The sequence below is a fragment of the Artibeus jamaicensis genome, unplaced genomic scaffold (assembly GCF_021234435.1).
Source record: "Artibeus jamaicensis isolate MK-2021 breed Jamaican fruit bat unplaced genomic scaffold, CSHL_Jam_final contig_936, whole genome shotgun sequence".
In the NCBI taxonomy this organism is placed as follows: domain Eukaryota; kingdom Metazoa; phylum Chordata; class Mammalia; order Chiroptera; family Phyllostomidae; genus Artibeus; species Artibeus jamaicensis.
Window position 1 is genome coordinate 1,395,365 of NW_026522017.1, and position 21,779 is coordinate 1,417,143.

The 21,779-nt window shown below is 38.5% G+C and overlaps 1 protein-coding gene across 5 annotated transcripts in view; it reads right to left on the reverse strand.

Annotated features, from left to right (window-relative positions):
* Positions 1-3,921: 3,921 nt before the first annotated feature.
* The window catches only part of ITGB6 (integrin subunit beta 6), a 152,603-nt gene continuing 134,745 nt past the window's right edge, over positions 3,922-21,779 (reverse strand). For all 5 annotated transcript variants that reach the window (XM_053655167.1, XM_053655166.1, XM_037140422.2 and 2 more), the window contains 3 exons: positions 20,289-20,408; positions 11,636-11,802; positions 3,922-6,026 (listed from right to left, as the gene is read on the reverse strand). In XM_053655167.1, coding sequence (XP_053511142.1) covers positions 5,928-6,026; positions 11,636-11,802; positions 20,289-20,408 — 386 coding nt within the window. In that variant the 3' untranslated portion in view covers positions 3,922-5,927. The remainder of the gene's footprint in view (positions 6,027-11,635; positions 11,803-20,288; positions 20,409-21,779) is intronic.

A 21,779-nucleotide genomic window follows, 5' to 3' on the forward strand; every position in this document is an offset into this window, starting at 1 on the left:
TCAACATAGTGCTGAAAGTCCTAGCCACAGCAATCAGACAAGAAGAAATAAAAGGCATCCAAATTGGAAAGAAAGATGTAAAACTGTCTTTATTTGCAGATAGCCATCTGTACACATTGATACTGTGTATAGAATAGTATACTGTATAGTGTATATATATACTATATATGTACACCTGTATAGTATATATCAATATATATATATTTGTATAGTATATGTTGATAGTGTGTATAGAGAACCCCAAAGATTCCACCAAGAAACTATGAGAACTGATAAATGAATTCATCAAAGTAGCAGGATACAAAATTAATATCTAGAAATCAGTGGCATTTTTATACACCAATGACAAACTAACAGAAAGTGAAATTAAGAAAATAATCCCATTCACAATTTCTTCAAAAATAATAAAATACATAGGAATAAACCTAACCAAGGATGTAAAAGACCTGTATAATTCAGAAAATTATAAGACACTAAAGAAAGAAATTGAAGAAGATACAAATATGTGGAAGTTCATACCGTGTTCATGGATTGGAAGAATTGTTAGCATTAAAATGTTCATATTCCCCAAAGCAATCTATTGATTCAATACAATTCCTATCACTATTCCAATTATGTATTTCACAGAACTAGAACAAATATTTCAAAAATTTACATGGAACCACAAAATGATCCTGAGAAAGAAGAACAAAGTTGGAGGACTCACACTACCCAATATCAAACTCTACTACAAGGTCATAGTAATCAAAACAGCATGGTACTGGCATAAAAGCAGACATATGGATCAGTGGAACGGAATAGAGAGCCCAGAAATAGATCCACACCGTTATAATCAATTAATATTTGACAGAGAAAGCAGGCACACACAATGGGCTAAAGATAGTTTATTCAATAAATAGTGTTGGGAAATGGACAGATACACGCAGAAAAATGAAACTAGACCACCTTCTTATGCCACACAGAAATAAAAACAAAATGGATCTTTCAAATGATGCTAGGTGTGTGATTAGGACAAGTTACTAACACTTCTGTGCCTTAGTCTTCTCATCTGTAAAACAGGAGATAATAATGCCATCCCACTGGATGGTTGTGAGCTCTAAATGCGTTAGATTATATAAAATACTTGGAACAATAGGTATTACCTATTTTTACTAACAATGTAAGCTATTTAATGCCAGTAAAATAAATACATGTATATAAAAAGATACATTTATTTCATAGTAATAGATACAAATAAATAACAAGTAATAGATGGAAATAAATCTAGTAATATACACGTTAAAACAAGGAATATGAGTGTGTGCTTGTGGGTGCTCAATACATAACTGTACGAAGTATAACAAAGCCAATTAGATGAAAAAAATGAATACAGTGATGTGTGACTCAGTAAGTTATTGACAAACAATAAAGTATCATGATATACTATCTTTATTCTTTAATCTTTAAAAATCATAAAATCTTTTTAAAAAGATTATCCTTTTTTAAATAATTTGTGTGTGTATTTTTAGACAGAGGAGAAGGGAGGGAGAAAGGAAGAGAAATATCAACTGGCTGCCTCTCTCACCCACCCCTAGCCCTCAACTGGGGACTGGCCTGCAACCCAGGCATGTGCCCTGTCTGAGAATCAAACTGGTGACCTTTTGGTTCAGACTGTGGCACAATCCACTGAGTGACACCAGCCAGGGTGTGTTGTACTATCTTTAGATGTTGACTTGGAACAGGATTGGCTGTTATGCAAAGACCATGAATATAAATACACCGCTGGCTGAAAGAGCGAATATTATTGAAGCAGTAACATATACCTAGGAATTACAAAGGTCAAATTAAAATTTCAAATGGAGCTAGAACCACTTGCAAAGTCTTGAAGTTATTAATGGCTCTAGGTGATGTGTGTGGGTAGAGTCTGCATTTTCTGGTACCCAATTTCTCCTAGAACCTGGCTCCAGGACAAGCTTATGTGATGAAAAACTTCTGGGGTGCCCATGCTGCTCTCTCTTTATTGGTTGTGCAGCCAAGTGGGAGAGAACAGATCACATGTTCTACCTTCGCTCAGCCTATGGTGATTCACTTTTAGATGTCTCCAAAGCATAGAGAAGCAGTGTTTAACACCCCAGGATCCAAAGCCCAAAGAATTAGTGTTTTGGCCCGAGTTGCGTGCCCACCCTCCTGGGTGCAGCGGCCTCGCCCAGAACTGCAGGCATGTAGTGCTAGAGCACTAGCCTGAAGTCCAAACTCCAATATCCTGACCTCTTTAAAGAGCCATTGGACAGTTAAGGTGTTTTTGTTGTTATTTTTGTTTTTGCTTTTTAGCTGTATGGGCTCCAGTCTGTTGCACTGTAATGAAATTTAACAGAAGTGAACATTTTTATTTATCATATTTAATCCAATCTGTTTCTCATTCCCTTTGAAAAAGGATTTTTCCCCATTTATATTCCCATAAGATGAGGAGGATATAAAACCATAATGAAGCATGAACATTTAAATAAGTTTGCTCTTTTGGGAGGTCAGCTTTCTCTTATAGTTAAAAAATTATTATTGGTGAGATTGCTGCTCAAATACCATGTCCCTTCAAGAAGTATTAGAAGGAATGGGTGTGGAAAGGTGAAGGAGGGAGCAAATTGGAGAACTCTGAGCTGCTTTGGGAGGATTCGGAATCTGCCATTTGGGTGGTTCCACACGAGTATTTCAGGGCACAACTATTTTTGGTGTTGAAGAATCTTAAAGGGGAATCCAGACCAAGTTTAATCTACCATGTGGACACTCAGATGAAACCCCCATGGAGCTTGGCCTTCTCACTCTTGTTTTGAAGGCCTCAGGGTGCAGGCACGAAGGAGAACATTTGAATGAATAGCCAACCACCCCCATCCCATATAGCTCATTCTCAGTAACACCCATACATAGTCGTACCCCAAAGTCTTTCTTTTTAGATTTTATTTATTTATTTTTGGAGAGAGGAGAAGGGAGGGAGAGGAGGAAGGGAAAGAAACATCTCTCAGTTGTTTCTCCCATGGCACCCACCCTGGCACAACCCAGGCACAGGCCCTGACTGGGAATCAACCTTCCAGTCTGCAGAGAAACATCGATTGGTTGCCTCTCGCGTGCCCTGGCCCAAAACCGGGGACCTGGCATGCAACCCAGGCATGTGCCTTGACTGGCAACATTTTGGTTCTTAGGTCAGCACTCAGTCCACTGAGCCACACCAGCCAGGGCTAAAATATGTGTTTATAACCCAGATCCAGCCACCACTCTGGACTTGGGCACAGAACTTGCTGTGGCCACCCAACCCCTGGGGCTGCTATGCAAAGTGCCACAGACTATGTGGCTTAAACAACAGAAATTTAGTTTCTTACAATTCCAGACACTGGAAATCCCAGATCAAGGTATTGGAAGTGTCGGCTTCTGCTGAGGCCTCTTCCCTTGGCTTGTCATTGGCTGTCTTCTCGCTATGTCTCTACATGGTCTTCCCTCTCTCCATGTGTTTATGTTCTAATTTCTTTCTATAAGGGTACCAACCATAATGGGTTAGGGACCAATCTAATGAGCTCATTTTAACTTAATTACCTCTTTAAATACCTTATCTCCAAATGCAGCCATATCCTGAGGTACTGGGGGTTAGGACTTCAGTACATGAATTTCAGGGTGGAACCACAATTCAACCCAAAACACTGTTTTCACAAAATATGGGGTAATGTCCAGGTCTGTTTTAAAAGGCTTCGTAATGTGGGTATTATAACCATACAGCAAATTACAGCTCATTTTCTGCTGTCTCTTGCGTTCTGGGGCTGCCTCTTTCTGCTCTTCTCCTTGGCCCCAGACTGAGAGCAGCAAGGTGGTCAGAGCAGGTCACACAGGGATCCAGAAATCCAAGAAGAGGGTTTTGTACCAAGTAAATAAAAGGAATTATCACCCATCTAAGGCTCATTGCTTAAATTACCATGTTTATTTATGTCAACACGAAATACAATAAAACAACTTACAAAACCCATTTTATCTTCATGTAACATAACTCTTCAGTGAACAGAAGTACTACTGTTAATGTTTTGGCCTTTTCAAGGTCCAGCCTTGGGTCAAAACCATATTTAGACAAATAGCAAATTCTTCTCTATATATACACAAGAGGAAAACTTATATTTTCTAAGATCCTATTCCAGTAATAATACACAATATCATATGTCAAGGTGAATACTACTGTTGTGTCATCAGAATTGCAACCTCCTTGTTGCTCTTGATTTTCCCCAGAACTTGGGCTTCAGTAAGGAAGTAGAGAGTATGTCAGCCCCTCAGGTTTCCAAGGTGATTGCTTAGTAATTCTTTTAATATAGCTGTGTCCTCCACAAGTGTTTGATTTACCTGAGTTATTGAGAAACCAGAAAAAAGGATCTACAAGTGATTAAGGTCTATAAGACTGATGAACTTATCATAGATTACTCTGTGCCAATGCAGTGGATAAGCATGAAGCCTCTATCACAAAGTCAACTCCTCACCTAGTAAAAGTCATTACATTACAATTTACTCAAAGGTAATAATCATGGCACACAAGTACAAGATTTTGCCTGTATTCCAGTAGTCTAAATGCTATATGTTCAGTCAAGCAAATGATAGTTACTGCTTAACTCACAAAATCTTTGTATCATCTACTCACAAAGGAGCCAGCCTTGTGCTGTGGGGAGACAACATGGTTTGGAGCTAGACGATCTAGATTCTGGACCACTTCTACTTACCCTCTGAACCCTAGATTCCTTACAAGCATTGAAGGAGAAGAAAGTGCTTTGTAAAGTAGTATTTACTTTAAGAAATATTATTCTACAGAGTTCATTTCTTTAGTCTATGGATTCCTAATGATCCATATGTATTTTGCAAGTAAAATCTTACTTTTTAAAATTAATATATGACACATATTTACCATATGCTGCTGAAATGTCAAGTTAGGTTATATACACAGGAAAAGAATATAGGTCAAAAAGCCTATTACTCGTGAGGAACTTTTGTACTCTTGATGTGCTTGATTAGAAACCACTTAAAATTTTGTTTCTTTTTATAATATTGGAGCTCTTCTTAAATAAACTAACCACTTAAAGTGATTCTTTAACAAGAAATTAAAACTTTCACATGATAATAATAGGGGCTAGACTGTGAAACTAAGTAAAATGGATCGAGAAATATGGGAGAAGCTATAATTTAAAAATTCAGAATCAGGGGGAAAGGAGTATAGAGGCATATTTTGGGTAATCAAAAATAATCTACATGATAGGCTTGTTATTTTTATTTTTTACTGGTGACTTTCTACTTTATAAATAACTTCTTCTTCATCTGTAAAACAAGCTATACTTATTTGTGTGCCTGAATTTTAGGTTCAGACAAAGCCATAGAAATCAATACTTCATTTTTATTCTTACATTTGGGACATCTTTAGAAGAGCTGCATTCTTTCAGCTGAAGTAAAATCAGAACCTCACTTTCCGTAAACTAAAAAAAAAATCATCCTTTAATAAAGGGCATTTTTACTAGAAGTTTGGAATAAATCGGCAAGTGTGAGAATTTAATGTGAGCGTATGGACTCATGACTTTGCTGAGACAAAGACTTCAGGTGTTTCAGCAACAAATGAGACCGTAATTTCAAACAGTTTTCCAATGCAAATCAGGCCCCAACAAATAATTTTGATGATTATTTTGAGGCATTAATGCAACAGAATTAGAGTACCTCAAATAATCCCCGAAGTCACCCCTTTGCTAAGCATATTTCTCTTCTTGATTATTTTGAACCTGCCAACATAGTCTCTAACCTTCCTAAAGAGAATGACTGATCTCCAAATGACCTATTATTATCTTAAACCAACCTCATTTTGAAGCAACAAAGAAATAAAAATTAAATAGTACATTAACATTTCATATCAGCAAAACAGACTTTTTTCCATGCGTAAAGTAGTTCTATCCATCTGTGAAAAGGTCCACCTTTTGTTTTTCTCTGTGTTTGTAGGTTACATTTTTAAAGGTGCTGGTGGAGCCTCTGTACAGTGGATTGGTTCCCTAAAAAGTAAAAAAAAAGAGGTTCAAATGAAATTATGTACATTTAGTTATTACACTGTTTTAAAATATCTAAATTTCATGGTACATTACCAATCAGATGAAGAGAGTCAGTCTTGAAAGCCATTTGAATAACTTTGATTAATTTGATGTCAGACTGTTAGTACTTTGAAGTTTATACATCCTCATTTTGTTTTTTTGGTAATGCAGAACTAGTCCCGTATGTTAACCTTTTTGGAAATGTACTAATTTATTGACAGAAAACAAGACTTTAGCTTTTTAATTCACTGTTATTTTACCAGCACTAAAAACAGTGCTTAGCCCATAGTAGGCACTCAGTTATTTAGTGGATGAATAGAATGAACCAATAGGTAACTTAAAAGTGAAATGTAAAATAAAAAAGTAAAAAACAGGAAAAGTGAACAAGTAGAAGCATACAAAGACAAATGACACAGTAGTACATGCCTTTAAGAAACACATTTCTGTTGAGAGGCACTTAACAATGGCACAAATAATTTTGCTAAATATGAGATCAAAATTCACTGTCCCCCCGTTAGACCAGAGGGGAGAGGGGAGGGAATTTCAGGGGGGAAAAGGGGAGGGACTTAGAGGAGCTAGTATAAAGGACACATGGACAACAGCTATGGGGGGTGAAAATGGGAGGGAGGTAAAAAAAAAAGAAAAGAAAAAAAATTCAGAGAGAGGATCAAATAGCTGCTTTGGAGAAACAGGAAAAATGAACACTTGCTCTGGATGGTAAGAGAACTTGGTGGCTTTTGCTTACTAGTGTGTGAATCAGAGAGTCACAAGAATCTGGTGCTTGGTACACTGGGCTCATGAAGGAGCACAGGTCCCAGGGAAGGTGGGGCAAGATGGCTTTGCCCTTGGGGTGGTGTGGAGGTTGTGTGCTGATGCCTGGATAATTCCGCTGCGTGCTCGGGCTGTAGATGTGTTTGCAGAAGGACCAAGGCTCTCTATGTGTTTGGAGAGGTGCCAAGCTTGATCCTTCTATTTCTCTCCTTTGGTTTAACTTCCAGGCAGGCACAAAACATCTGGGTAAGACACAGTTTCTTCTCTCCCTTTTCCCAAGGTTGACCATAGATGCTTTGGTGTTAGACACGCAGTAGCACTATGCTCTGTGACTTAAGTAACTCCAGACTTCCGTGTCCTCATCTATAAGAGGGACCACCAAGGTGCCCACCTTCTCTACAAGGTAATGTACTTTAGCACAGTGCCTGGCACTTAGTCAGTTTTCAATACTGCCTCCTTTTACTGGCTCTTACTTCTAGCTCATCTTCATATTGGGAACTTCCTTTTCTTTTATGTCCTGGAGAGTATAATAAAGATATTTACCTCCAGCTTTTGTACTATTAACATTTCCAAGCCTATTTCTCAGTATGCATGGAGTCTATATAATACCTCAGACCCTCCAAAGTACTAAATCTTGTACATTGGTCTCCTTCTTCCATGAATTGTAGAGATAGTAGCGATTTCTAAGCATGGGTCTGAAAATATACATGATTGTATTGGCTTCCTCAGCACATTTCTCTCATCTCTCAGGAAACCTGAATTAAATTAAAGCCATTCCCTGGCCTTTCCCACCTGTTGCCCTTGGATTCACCACAGTATCTTCACTTTGAGGAGAAATGACATCTGCACCTGTTTCTATGTTTCATAGAGCCAGTGGCCTGACCTCAGACTGAGTAACACAATATCTTTCTTCACGTGCCTCTGGAGAGAGATGCTATCTCAGCCTGAGGCCCAATGGAAAAGAGGCTCCTTGGTGGTGGATAATGAGTGAAGGCCAAATTACTGCATTGTCTATACTCCTGAGGTCAGCCCGCATAATCCTGACAGCCCTCCAGTACTTATTTAGTCCTGCTGTCATGAGAACCTGGGGTTTGAAGGGTGAAGGGCATACTGAGGGGGTCATAGATGCAGGTAGAGTATTATTTGCAAACAAAAATCATATATGGAATTATATTGTTTAAGAGACTCTATGCTATTAAATTTAAGTCGGTTACAGAAGAATAAGGCACTCAGTTGGAGAGGATAGATGGAAAAAAATAAGTGCAGGGTGAGGATAATGAATAGGGCCACTGTCCCAGAGGAAGAGGGTGGCTTAGGGAACAAACAAGACACCCTGAAATTCAGTGTAAACGGCTGTGATGAGGGCCAGCTTACATCTGCCTGCATAGGGCCAGGAACTCTTTTCTAAGCCTCATCCCACTTCACGTTAAACATAGTAAAATCCACCTCCATCTTACTCTAAATATCACTTACGTGCACTATAAAGGAGGTGACTTAAGTTGCAATTGACCGATCGATTGCACTATGTTATTTTGTAGACATTTAGTTGAGTGTTTAATTTTGATTATTGTGGCTTGCATCCTGTATTTCAAAGCAACTTCATTTATTTAGGCCTACAATATTTTGGGGGTGTCTTGCAAAGCTAGTTATAGGGCCTGGGCATGCTAATAGAGGGTAATGGATAAAGCAGACCCCACTGTACTAGGAGGGTAAGTATATACTGGGGAGTGGCAGAAGTATTTGATGATCAGAGCTCAGGAGACTGAGCTCAAAGTGGGCTTTGTTGACAGTGGCAAGTGTCACAATGTCTGATACTGTCTCCTCTGTGCCATGTAGGTGGCATCCTCCCACAGAGGATTTTCAGCTCAGGCGCTGGCTTGTGTCCAACTCCATTTCAGGTCTGTCTACGCTCCTTCACTGTTTAGACAAGGTTGGGTTTTCCCCAACCATCTGGGGTAACCAAGCTAATTCCCCCAGGGAACTGGGGGTACCAATGTAGGTGGAGGATTCTGCAAATGCAATGGCACATTTTTAGAGCTTGAAAAAGTGGTGATAAGGAAGCTCTGTCCTGACCTGCAGCTCACTTAATGATTGCCTAACTGCCCGATGCAGACCTGGTTTGCTCAGCACAGTCCAAAATCAATCCGTGACTGTTAGAAATGTCAGAGTGAACATTTTTTGCCTCTACGTAATGACTTGTCATCCTAGAAAAAATGCCTAATCAAAAATGCATTTAAATATCTTCCCTTTCAGTTTTCGTAACGAATGTGGATGGGGAGATTATTTTTTTAAGTAATAAAGGGCGACCTTTCTTTATGGCTATGAGGAAATGTTTTAGGAGGCAAGAATGAAACTCTTTCACCCTCAGCTCTGTCACCTTTGGAATCCAACAGAGACCCATGGGCGGGGAGACCCTTCTACCGCTACCATCTGTAGAGGTCTCTTGTGTTTTAAAGTCCAGTCGAATTCAGTTCTTCAAGAAGAAATAGATTTTAGGTAAAAACAGAATCAAGTTGAAGACCTCAAAATGGATACACTGAGCAACATTTTAAAATAAGCTATATTAGTGAAATTTGAATTCAATTATTTGAATTAAACCTCTTTTGCATCCAAGTGAATAGTTATTACCCAGTCATTATCTAGTCGAGAACATCAAACATTTGTTATTCAAAGAGACTCAGTTTAACAAGAGAATATCATTTTTCATTCATGCTTTTATCTGTTTAATGCATATTTTTATTCCATTTTAGATGTAGAAACAGCAAAAATTTAGTATTTGAATTTCAGTCATGTTCTACATCCTGAGGGAAACCATTCTTCATGTTTTAGAGAAATTAACTGTTAATTAAAATGTTATTTTAAAGATATTAATCACTAGTCAGTAATCATGTTTTTGTATGAGAACATTAAAATGTGCTGGTTGGTAGATACACATCACATAATTGCCCGAGTGCTTGTTTGTGGAACACCTGCTCGCTATTTCTAGGAGGGTCAAGGCTGTGCTTGGAAGAAGAGGCTGCAGCGGGGACTGCAGTTCCCCCGTGGACCAACAGGGTGAGAAATCTGACTCCTCAGACCCTCCGTTTCCTTCCACTCATATTGTGACAACCAAGGCGACTTCAGAGGGCTGGTGGTCGTTCAACCAACTTCTGCTAGTGGGGTTTTTTGTGCCAGCTTAACCATATTCTTTTGCCTGGTCACCCTTCTGACCACGGCCAGGCATGTGCTTGACAGCTGGTGAGAGCTGCAACAGCCATGGCCAGGGATCAGGTAAAACTGACTGCTCAGCACTTTGGCCTCCTGACTCTGTGTTCTAAGTCGCCAGACTAACCTGTCAAGTTACGTGTGACCTTGTTAGGGATGAATAACTTATATACTTAATGCAAATCCACAATAGACTTTCCTAAAGCATTTTTTTAAATTATAAAAAACCTGTACATACACAAAAAAGAGAAAAGCTGTCTAATGAACCTCTGTAGACCTATCACCCAGATTCAATAATTATTACAATTTTGCCACACTTACTTTACCTATTGCTGTCTCTTTTTTGGCTGAATGATTTCAAATGAGACTCAGCCTTAGTTTTCTTTCACCCCCAAATATGGATTTTTAAACAAAGCTATCATAACATTATACACCTAATTAAATTAACCATAATACATTGCCATAATTTTAATACCCAGTCTACATTAACCTTTTTCCAGTTGTTAAAAAAATGTACTTTTTTTGGCTCTTCAAATCAGGATCAACAGTAGATCCACACATTGTATCTGGTTGTTGTGTCTGGAGGTATCTTTAGTGGGAAGACAGAGGAGATGAAAGTTTTTATTGTCCTTTGTCCTGTACCATATATATGATTATTTCAAAAGAGCTATATAAGACATAAGCATCCCTTATCAAGGTAAATTTATCCAAAACAGAAAATTCCATTTGCTTTAGGAATTGAAGATATCACTGAAGACAGAGAAAAAAATGTTATCATCCATATATTCGGGCAGTAAACCCCAAAGGACCATTGTGTTTCCTTGTATTTTCTCCTGTGATATTGCTTGTTTTAGAATCAGCAATTTAGGATAAATGCTATTAGCTAGCTGGATGCACGATTAGAGATAGAGAGATGAAATTAAAACCATGAAATTGTTTCTATGGGCCTCTACAAATGTAACTGTCTCTCCTGCAGAAAAGAGACACAGAATATTAGAGTCCTGTTTTGTGTTTGCTTACTTTAAAGAGGAGACACATAAATTATATTTGTTGAGTACACGTATTTAAAGGTTGATACCTTTGGGGTTTTTTTTAGGTAGCTATTTGAAATGTATGCTATTCAGAAAAACTGGATGTCATTTTAAAACTCTTCTCAACTGTGCTTTGTAATCTAGTATGAGTAATACCTATTTCCATGGTAATTGGCATGAACTGTCTAGTACTCATGGACCTTATTCCATTATCTATAACATAAATGTTTATAGCTTATCAACAGGGCCTGAGGGGTCCTCCTGGTGGTGAGAAATAAAATACATGCCCCTGATGTCCCTAAGTAACTAACCAAAAAGTTTCATGAGACTCTAGAATGGGGCAAACCCCCTCATTGTGCTGAGAGACAAATGTGAGCTGTGAGGGCTACCCGGGACCCAAGTAACAGACAAAAGCAGAAATCAAAGCTCTTGGGGATCTGGTGAGAGCAGCAGAGTAAGAACATGACATTCTAACTCGCTCTTAGAGAAGAAGAAAGCTGACTTTCCGCTTCTTCTACAAGGCACTTTTTCCTCTAGACACAAAGTCACCCCTAAGAGTTCACATACCGTTTGCCACTTGGCTTTTGACCTTTCTGCTTCAAATTTGGCAACTTCCTTCCGATCATGAAATGACACAAGCAGCTTCCAGATGCACAGTAGGACAACCCCAATGAGCAGAATAGCCAGTGAGACACCCAGCATGATCATGGGGATGTTTGGAGGTTTTGGACACTCTGGAAGCAAAGAAAGTTGTATTAAAATCATGATACAATTAACATTTCAATGAGCATTTCTCATTAAATTTTCCAACTATGGTTTTTCTCCAGTAGAGGGAAAACAGTAACATCTTTTGTTTTGCTGATTTTTAAAAAATGAGTTACTTGTTGTGGGATAGCCCTGTTTTTTCAAAGTAGAACAGATGATAAAGTAAGAGTTCGGTTATTTAAAGCAAATTGGATATCCCCTTGAATGAATGACTCAAAAAGATTTAGAGTGCAAAAGAGTGAAAATTAATACACATGGAATATCTAAAGGGCCATAGACAAGACTGTAGTTTAGTCACTAAAGATGGTCTTTTCTGGGTGTATGATGAAGTGGAAACAGATAAGTGTGCACACACACACTATTTAATGGATTGTTTTGAAACTGTCTAAGAGATTATATTCAAAATTATATAAAACCTGCCCCCTGAAAAAGTTACTTAAATAAATAAGCTGCTGCTTATTTGTTTGTTTGTTTATTATTTTTTAATGGACAGAAGAGAATCATGGCTTTCAGTTTTATTGTACCTCTAATGCCGAGGTCCTGGAACATTCCTGGGCTGGAGTCAGGAAATGTGGGTTCCATTCCCATATGATGTACAGCAACTGTCTAAACCCATCAAGTCCTTCGATCTCTCTGAGGCCCAGGCCCCTCATTCGTAAAACAAAGGTGTGGGGCTTCGGCGTGTCCTTAACTTTCCGGCAATAAGATTAAGCTGGGGGCTCATGCTTATGCAACCCACAGCTTCCTAGACCTCTTTCCCAAGAGTCTGATTCAGTGGGTCACCGATTTTTTATTAGTCAAAGTACCCCAAGGGATTGTTATATTCAGGGAAGTTTGGGGAATTAGGTGTTTTGTATTGTCTGTTTAACTTGAACATTCTATGAAATGTTATTTTGACTATTGATATTAATGTAATTTTGCAATCATAGACAAGAGAATGAGTAATAATCCTTGCAATATGCCTGGGAGATGATACATTTTTTAATGAAACGTTATAATTAGCTCTTCCCTTGCTTTCCTGAGGAAAATTTCATATAAAAATTATCATTAAATATCTGCTTCCCTCTGCAAGAAGTAACTCAAATCCATGATATCTGGGGAGAAAAATAAATCATGCTTACTTTACTTTAACTCTTAGTGCTTTTGGATATTTAACAAGGAGAATTATAGACCCAGGACTACTCAGGCTACTTTCAAGGTAAGAATCTATTGCTGATCTGAATGTGAGCAGGACTAATGACCTCCTAACAGTGTGATGCCTGGTCTCACCCACCTTTGTTTCTTGGCAAAAATACCATGTAAGGAGATTATGCAGAAAGAAGTAAAGGAGCTAATGAAATAGCAACTACAGTATGAAGATCTAAAGACTGTTTCTAGCATAGCAAATGAACCATAGCTGCTTCTAATAGGTTAGCAACACTGCTGCAAAGAAAGCAGAGGGTTCCTGTCAATGAGGATATATACTGGCTACATCTTCGACCACAAACTGTCTGGGGAAGGGCATAGCATGCTCTTTGCTTAAAGCAAGGTGAGTTAGGGCCATGAGCCAGAACGTGAATTAGGAAGGCTCTCCACTAGGGAATAAAAAAGGAGGAGCAGGCATGGCTTGGCAGAGATAATTATTTTAAGAATTTAGAGTCATTGGGAATTATACATTTCTCCAGACAGGATCTTGGCCCAAGTACCAAATCAGGTATTACAAGATAGAAAATCCTGGTAAGTGCTCACCTAATTCTAAGGTCCTGATTTTTTAATGCTGCCAGTCTGGTATCTGCCACATGTGGCTATTGAACACTAGACATGTGACTTTTCTGAACTGTATTGTGTGCTAAATGCAAAATATACACTAATTTTGAAGACTTGTTATGAAAAAATGTAAACCCTCTTATCAATAAGTTTTTATATTGATTATACATTGAAATGACAATATTTTGGATATAGTAGATTAAATAAAACATTATTAAAATTCACCTTTTTAACATTTTCATGCAGGGAGTTGAAAATTTAAAATTATATATATGGTTTGTATTAACATTTCCATCTGATCTAACATACTGATCTAACATGCTAATATAAGATACTGATAGTATTTGGGGGATTCAAATATTTATGATTGTACAGCCAGTAGGAGGCAGTATAGCCCAGTAGTTAACAGCATGGATTCAAAGTAGCTCTCCAGTTCCATAACCAGCACTGGGACATAATTGCAGCATTAAACCTAGCAAATTATTTAAACTCTCTATGCCTCAATTTCATTACCTGTAGAGTGGAAATAATAACAATACCTTCTTTACAGGGCCATTGAGGGTATTAAATGAACTAATGCATGCAAAGCATCTAAAATACTACTACTACTACTACAACAAATTCACTCTACTCCCTTTTCTAACCTCAAGACCTCAAGGGCTTGGAACCTCCAAGCTGGAAGTCATGGGTGTAGCATCCACATACACATCCATGCCAGGAAGGCTCCCCAACTTTTATTCTTTGTTTTAAAGATTTTATTTATTTATTTTTAGAGACAGAAAGGGAGGGAGGAGAGGGAGAGAAACATCCATGTGCAGTTGTCTCTCATGTGCCCCCCACCAGGGACCTGGGCGCAACCCAGGCACGTGCCCTAGACTGGGAGTCAAACCAGCAACCTTTTGGTTTGCAGGTCAGCAGTCGACCCACTGAGCTACACCAGCCAGGGCCCAACTTTCATTCTTAACTGCACCCTTATGATTGCAGCTCTTATACTCTGAAAGTTTTCCCAAATGTAATAAAAAAAAGGTGAGTAAACCTATCCCTACCCCTGATGACCCTTCGCTTTTTCAATTTGTTTGGAGGACCCTGGGAATTCTTAAGCTCCACCTCCTCCTTTTCCATTTTGCCTCTTTTCTATCCAGTCCTCCCACTAGTGACCCCGGGAGTCTCCAGTCTTTAAGCTGTGAGAGGCAACTATGGACTCCTGATTCTGCCCTCAGGCCCTGGGAGCTCCGGCCTGCGTGGGAACGGCAGCACTTGCCAGGAAGGCAGCCGCCTTGGAGCTGTCAGATGACTCCTGTTAAGCCTCAAGAAGGTAACTTGTTCCTCACTTTTCCCTACTACAAAAAAAAAAGCACAGGTAGAATAAAAAGGCATTAGGGCATCTGAGTGCTCTTGGAAAGATGGCATTTTGATATGCCACTTGTGTTGTGTGGAAGAATAAAAGACAAAAATCCAACAGTTCAGTACTGAAGAGGCATTTAACAGCCAAAGATGTCTTTCTCTCTCTCTCTCTCTCTCTCTCTCTCTCTCTCTCTCTCTCACACACACACACACACACACACATACACACACATACAGAAATAAATAACATAAAAATGAAACCAGCTATGTACAAATACCATGAATTAAAAACAGACCCTATTCTGGAAATTTGTTTTTTGGAACTTGTTTTTCCAATAAAATTAATATTATAAGGAATGGTTTTGATTTCAGAAAAACTTGCCAAGGCCCCTGCCATGGTAACAAACACAGGATGAGGGTATAAGCTGAAGAATTTGACTTTATAAAACAGACAATGAGAAAGCAGGATTTTTTTGTGTGTGCCAAAAAGAAATTATTCCTTGTAAAGCAGGATTTGCCTTAACTTTTCTTAACTAATGGCCTCTGTGATGCATTTTATACATTGATTTGAAAGAAGTTGATTTAAATGAGATTCTCAAGAACAAGTCTCTAGGTATGATCTGCTCACCTGAGCTTCAAGGTCATGGCCTTGCATCTTACATTGTGACCACCTCCACCACTCCCTGACCCTTAGCCCTGCAATGTAATGTTTTTCTAATAATGTTCTCTTGGTTGGTTTGCAGTGTCTTTAACTTACCTTTTGGTTACTTTGGGATGCTTTGGTTTTTACACTGGGAGGTGATGGCAGTTTGATACTCTTGGTTTCGAATTCAGGAAAATATTTTCTTAGGACACTGATGAGCAAGCACGCACAACAAAGCATGTGTGCCTTCTAGCCTTCCCTTGCTGCTATTGTCTGGAGCCAGAACTTAGGCTCTGAGCTTTATGGGGGAGGAGAAGGAGGTTGATGTCTAGAAAAGTATAATTTAATGCAGCCATCATTTCTGCTGGGAAAGGTTACGACACATTCTTAACTGAAGATAGAAAAGGCAAGGCACCTGTGAGTATCAAAGAGTGAGGCCAGGGCTGTTAGGGTACAGTCGCTCAAAGGAGGTCTTGAAGCTATTGGTGTCAGAGTTGCCTGAGCTGCACTTTAGGCCTGCTGATTCAGAATGCAGGCTAGCACCTGCCTCCCAGGTGAGTCTCATTCTCACTAAAGTTTAAGAACTTTTCAACAAAAGTACCTTTCCCACTGTTCTATTTTCTCTATGTAAACTTCTAATATAAACTTCTCTCTCCTCTTCACTGAAGAGGTCACTTTTACTTGATGGCTTACTGAGTCCCAAGCTGACTCCATGAGCTGGTGCAGATGAAAAGCTGCAGAAGCAATGCCCGCAGATCACTTCCTTCCTCATTTTCTGCTTCATGTCTTTTTCAATTCAGCAATATCATTTAATGACCCATGACTAAGTTATGAACTGGTATATGTTTTATATGCATACTCCATTTAACCCTTGAGTCAATCCTTATTAGAAAGTATTATTCTTTTTCCCACTTTACGGATGAGGAAATAGAGACTCAGAGAGGCACCTATCTGCCAGAAGGTCAAGCAGCTATTCAGTGGTAGAGCAAGATTTGAGCTTTGCCTCAGAACTCATCCTTGCAGACTGTTATGCTCCTTCTTGTTAGTCTTTTCTAAATATATACCTTTTGCTTACATTGAACTTCACATTTCTATAATTCACCAGCAAGTTTTCTGGGAGAGGATGATTGGTACAAATACATCCATATTGTTATCTGGCCTTAATAAAAGATATTGGACGTAACAAACTCCTTCAGGTTTTTCTTGTCTGGGAAGCTCTTTATTTCTCCTTTAATTTTAAATGATAGCCTTATTAGGTAAAGTAGTCTTAGTTACAGGTCCATGATTTGTATCTCTTTGAATATTTCATGCCAATGCCCTGGAATGTTTCTGTTGAGAAATCAGCTGACAGTCTTATAGGAGCTCCCTTGTAGGTAACTGTTTTTCTCTTGTGGCTTTTAAGATTCTCTCTTTGTCTTTAACCTTTGCCATTTCAATTATGATATGTCTTGGTGCGGGCCTCTTTGTGTTCATCTTGTTTGGGACTCTGTACTTCCTAGAATTGGGTGTCTTTTTCCTTTACTAGGTTAGGGAAGTTTTCGGACATTATTTTTCTTTTATTTAATCTTTATTGGAATTTTTTTCATTCCCTTTTGGTCTCCTCATACCCCACCCCTATCAATTACCACATAGTCGTCCATGTCCATGAGTACTTTTTCCCTTTTGCTTAATCCCTCTACCCGCTAACATCCCCTTTTACCTAGCTGCCATTCTGCTTTTTAGTCATTATTTCTTCAAATAGGTTATTGATTCCTTGCCCTCTCTCTTCTCCTTCTGGTACTTCTATAATGAGGATGTTATTATGCTTCATGTTGCCCCAAAGGTTCCCTTGAACAATTCTCATTTTTTAAATTCTTTTTTCTATTTGCTGCTCTGATTTGGTGTTTTATGCTACCTTGTCTTTCAAATTGCTGATTCAGTCCTCTGCTTCATCCAATCTACTGTTTATTCCTTCCAGTGTATTCTTCATTTCTGACTGGTCCTCTTTTATACCTTCTATATCCTTTTACATGCTGTTGAGCATCCTCATAACCATTACTTTGAACTTTATATTTGATAAATTGCTTGCTTCCATTTCATTTAGCTCTTTTTCTACAGATTTCTCCTGCTGTTTTTTTCACTTGGGGCTATATTTTTGTCTCCCCATTTTGGCTGACTCTTTGCGTTTGTTCCTAAGTATTAGACAGATCTGCTATGACTCCCAGTCTTCATGGGGTGGACTTATGTACTAGGTATCATGTGGGGTGCAGTGGTGCAGTCTCCTTGATCACCTGAGCTGGGTGCTCTAAGAATGTTCCTTGTGTGGGTTATGTGGGCCTTCCTGTTGTAACTGAGCCTTGATTACTATTGGCCCATTCATGCATAGGGTCAACCCCCAGGCTGGCTAACTGTTAGGCTCAATCCAAACCATGGCGTGTGAGCTGCCATGTAAATGTGGACCACATGAAGTGGTCCTTATGAAGTGGAATTTGCCTTATGAAGGTCTGGTGCCTGCCAAAATTGTCCTTTGGGTATGCCGCTTGTGAACTTGCTTTAAAATTTAAAATTAATGTTCTAAATTTTATAAACACTTATTGGGTCCTACTCTGATGTTGTCTAAAGCTGGCCACTGGGTGTATTCATTCTGGGCCTCTTGGGAAGGACTCTGGTGCAAGACGATGTAGATGTTGACTATGGCTTGTTCTCAGCAACCTGTTTGGAGCTACAAGCAATCCACAGTTTGTGACAGCCTATCCTGGGACTTGGTGTGCAGGGGAAGGGCCAAACTGTGCATCAAAGTTGACTTTTACCAACGCCGGGACCGGGGACAGGACAGCAAAAGTCCCAAGGCACAGCATGGTACTGGCATAAAAAAGACATATAGATCAATGGAACAGAATAGAGAACCCAGAAATAAATCCACACCTTTATAGTCAATTAATATTTGATAAAGGAGACAAGAACATACAATGGGGTAAAGCTAATCTATTTAATAATGGTATTGGGAAGACTGAACAGATACAAGAAGAAAAATAAAGAAGAAACTTGACCATCTTCTTACACCACACACAAGAATGAATTCAAAATGGATTAAAGACTTAAAAGTTCAACCTGAAACCATAAAATCCTAGTAGAAAACTTAGGCAGTAAAATTTCAGACATTGCTCATAGCAATATTCTTTCTGACATATTACCTCAGGCAAGGGAAGCAAAAGAAAAACAAACAAATGGGACTATATCAAACTAAAAAGTTTTACACAGCAAAGGAAACCATCAACAAAATGAAATGACAACCCACAGAATGGGAGAACATATTTGCCCGTACATCTGGTAAGGGGTTAATATCCAAAATTTAAAAACACCTTACAAGACTTAATACCAAGAAAACAAACACTCCAATTAAAAAATGGGCAAAGGACCTGAATAGACAAATGAATATGTCCAACAAGGACATACAGATGGCCAATAGACATAGGAAGAGATGCTCAATGTCACTAATCATCAGAGAAATGCAAGTTAAAACCACAATGTGATATCACCTCACACCTGTCAGTATGGCTGGCATCAGTGAATTAACAAAAAACAAGTGCTGACAAGGGTGTGGAGAAAGGGGAACCCCTTTGCACTGTTGGTGAGAATGCAGACTGGTGCAGCCACTGTGGAAAGCAGTATGGAATTACCTCAAAAAATTAAAAAATGAAACTGTCTTATGGTCCAGCAATTCCTCTTCTGGAAATATATCCAAAGAACCCTAAAACACTAATTCTGAAGAACACAAGCACCCCTATGTTCAGCTGAGTTATTTACAATAGCCAAGATTTAGAAGCAGCACAAGTGTCCATCAGGACATGAGTGCATAAAAAAGCTGTGGTACAGTTACACAGTGGAATACTACTCAACCCTGGCCAGGTGGCTCAGTTGGTTAGAGTATTGCCCCCCATACACAAAGGTTGGAGTTTCAATTCCCAGTCAGGGCAGATATAAGAAACAACCAATGAATTCATAAGTAAGTGAAACAACAACTTGTTGTTTCTCTATCTCTTTAAAATCAGTCAATAATTTTTATTAGAAGTTATAAAATGTTGACAAGTACCCCCATCCCCCAAAAGAAAGAAATATTACCCTTTGCAATAGAAGGACCTGGAGAGCATTTTGCTGAGTGAAATAAGCCAGTCAGAGAAAGACAAATAACACATGATTGATTTCACTCATATGTGGAATATAATGAACAAAATGAGCTAACAAGCAAAACAGAGATAGACCTATTGATAGCAGGCTGACAACTGTGGGTGGGGGCATTTGGGGGCTAGCTGGGGTCTGGAAGGAGTGAGCACCAAAAAATAAAAGTGATAAAATACTTATGGACACAGACAATAGCATAGTGATTGCTGGATAGAGAGGGGTGAGGAGAGATCAGGGAGCATATAGTGGGGATAAATGGTGATGGAAGGAGACTTGACTTGGGGTGGTGAACACATAACACGGTGTACAAATGATGTATTGTGAAATAGTGCAACTGAAACCTGTATAATTTTGCTAACTAGTGTCACCACCAAAAATTTAATTAAAAAAAAAGAGAGATTGGAACATATCAAAACTTTCAGTCATTGGGAAAGTAGAGGCACTCATCATAAATTTGGAAATGTCTTTCCTGGCAAGCCTCCAAAGTGTCTTTCTGGTGGTTTTCTCCTCTCTCATGTAGTATTATTACTTACCGTCGACAATGGAAGGCATGCCACTCACCTTTCTCGTTAATGCTGTGAATGATGGTTTTTCCTTCGTTATCTGTGCTTATTAGGAAGGTAATAAGACATTCATTTTCTCCTTGCAGAGAACAGGAAACAGAACTATCCTTTGAGAAATCTATGGATAAAAGAATCATTCATTAGGTTAAATGAGTTTTCAAAAGAGATTATTTTTAAAGCTAAGTAGTATTGAGTTTTAATATGCAAATAGGAAATTTCAACATTGCAGAATAAGAACAGAAAAGACATAGGATTTTTCCCCCCACGAATTGAGGTTTAGTTTCTACTCATATTCCAGAAAAATAGTTCTAGGTGCGATCAATCAGGGCTGACCATCAAATGCACCCATCAAAATAATGGGGGCAGATTTCAATAGAGTGAAATACTTCAAGGCAGGTATGCCTAGCTGTCTTGGGAACAGAATGGTCCTGACTATGGTAATGAGGGGGCTATATGTCCTTTTTGGCTGCAAGCATCTGGGAGGAAGGCTGGATTACATTTCAGAAAGAAACTACGCAGTCCAAGCAGATAATGATACTTCTACGGGGGCCTTTCCCAAAATGGCATAGCCAAGATTGCTGGGCTTGTAAGTCACAACAGTAAATATAAATTAACATTAGGGAATGAAGACTGAAGTATTGTGTAGCTCAGGGACCAGCGGGATAAAGGTAAACCTCAGATAAAAGAAACCTGGGATGGCAGTTGCTTAACATTCAGCATAGCCTCTTTCTTAATAAAAAAAAATAACAATCCAGTTTTCCTTAAATCTTTTCCAAATAGAAATTATTTTCTTACTGAGCTTATTCAAGAGGCAGAAAATGAATGTCATATCAGGAATTAAAAAATAGTAAAGTGGTCAATCTGAGATATTAACACTATTTATCAAAGATTCTAGTGGTCTGGTACTGATGCCAAAACTAGGTAGCATTTTCCCAGTTTAAAAACAATTTACTTAAAGTTCTCCTATCTTATAAGTTAGAAACTTTTCATGATACAGTTACATGCATTTTTACTGAAACCTGTAAATAGAATGATGTTTGTTATTAACCTGAAATTTAAAACACATCCGATCTAAGTGTACTATGGGTCAGAATATTAAAACTGTGACTGTCCCAGATAATCTTGGACATACTCTTGCTAAACTTACAAGTTTTCTCATTAGCTTCAATATTAAAAAGTTTTAATAAAAGAGAATCTATGTGTTACTCTGAATCTAACAAAAAAAGTAGGCTGCTTTTTGGTTCAACAATGTCATAGCCATAGAAAGATAGAAATTTTAAGTAGGTTTGCCTTTAATGTCCAAGATAAAAACTTTATGTCAGGGTTTGTGAGAAATATGCCTATATTATCTATGAAAACAGGGACTAGTAAAATACTTAGTATTATTAATAAAATTTCAGATGATTCATAAACACTTCATTTTAAGTGTTTATGAATCTGTTAGAAGCACTTGTGTACATAGGAGTATTGAGCAATCAAATTACAAATC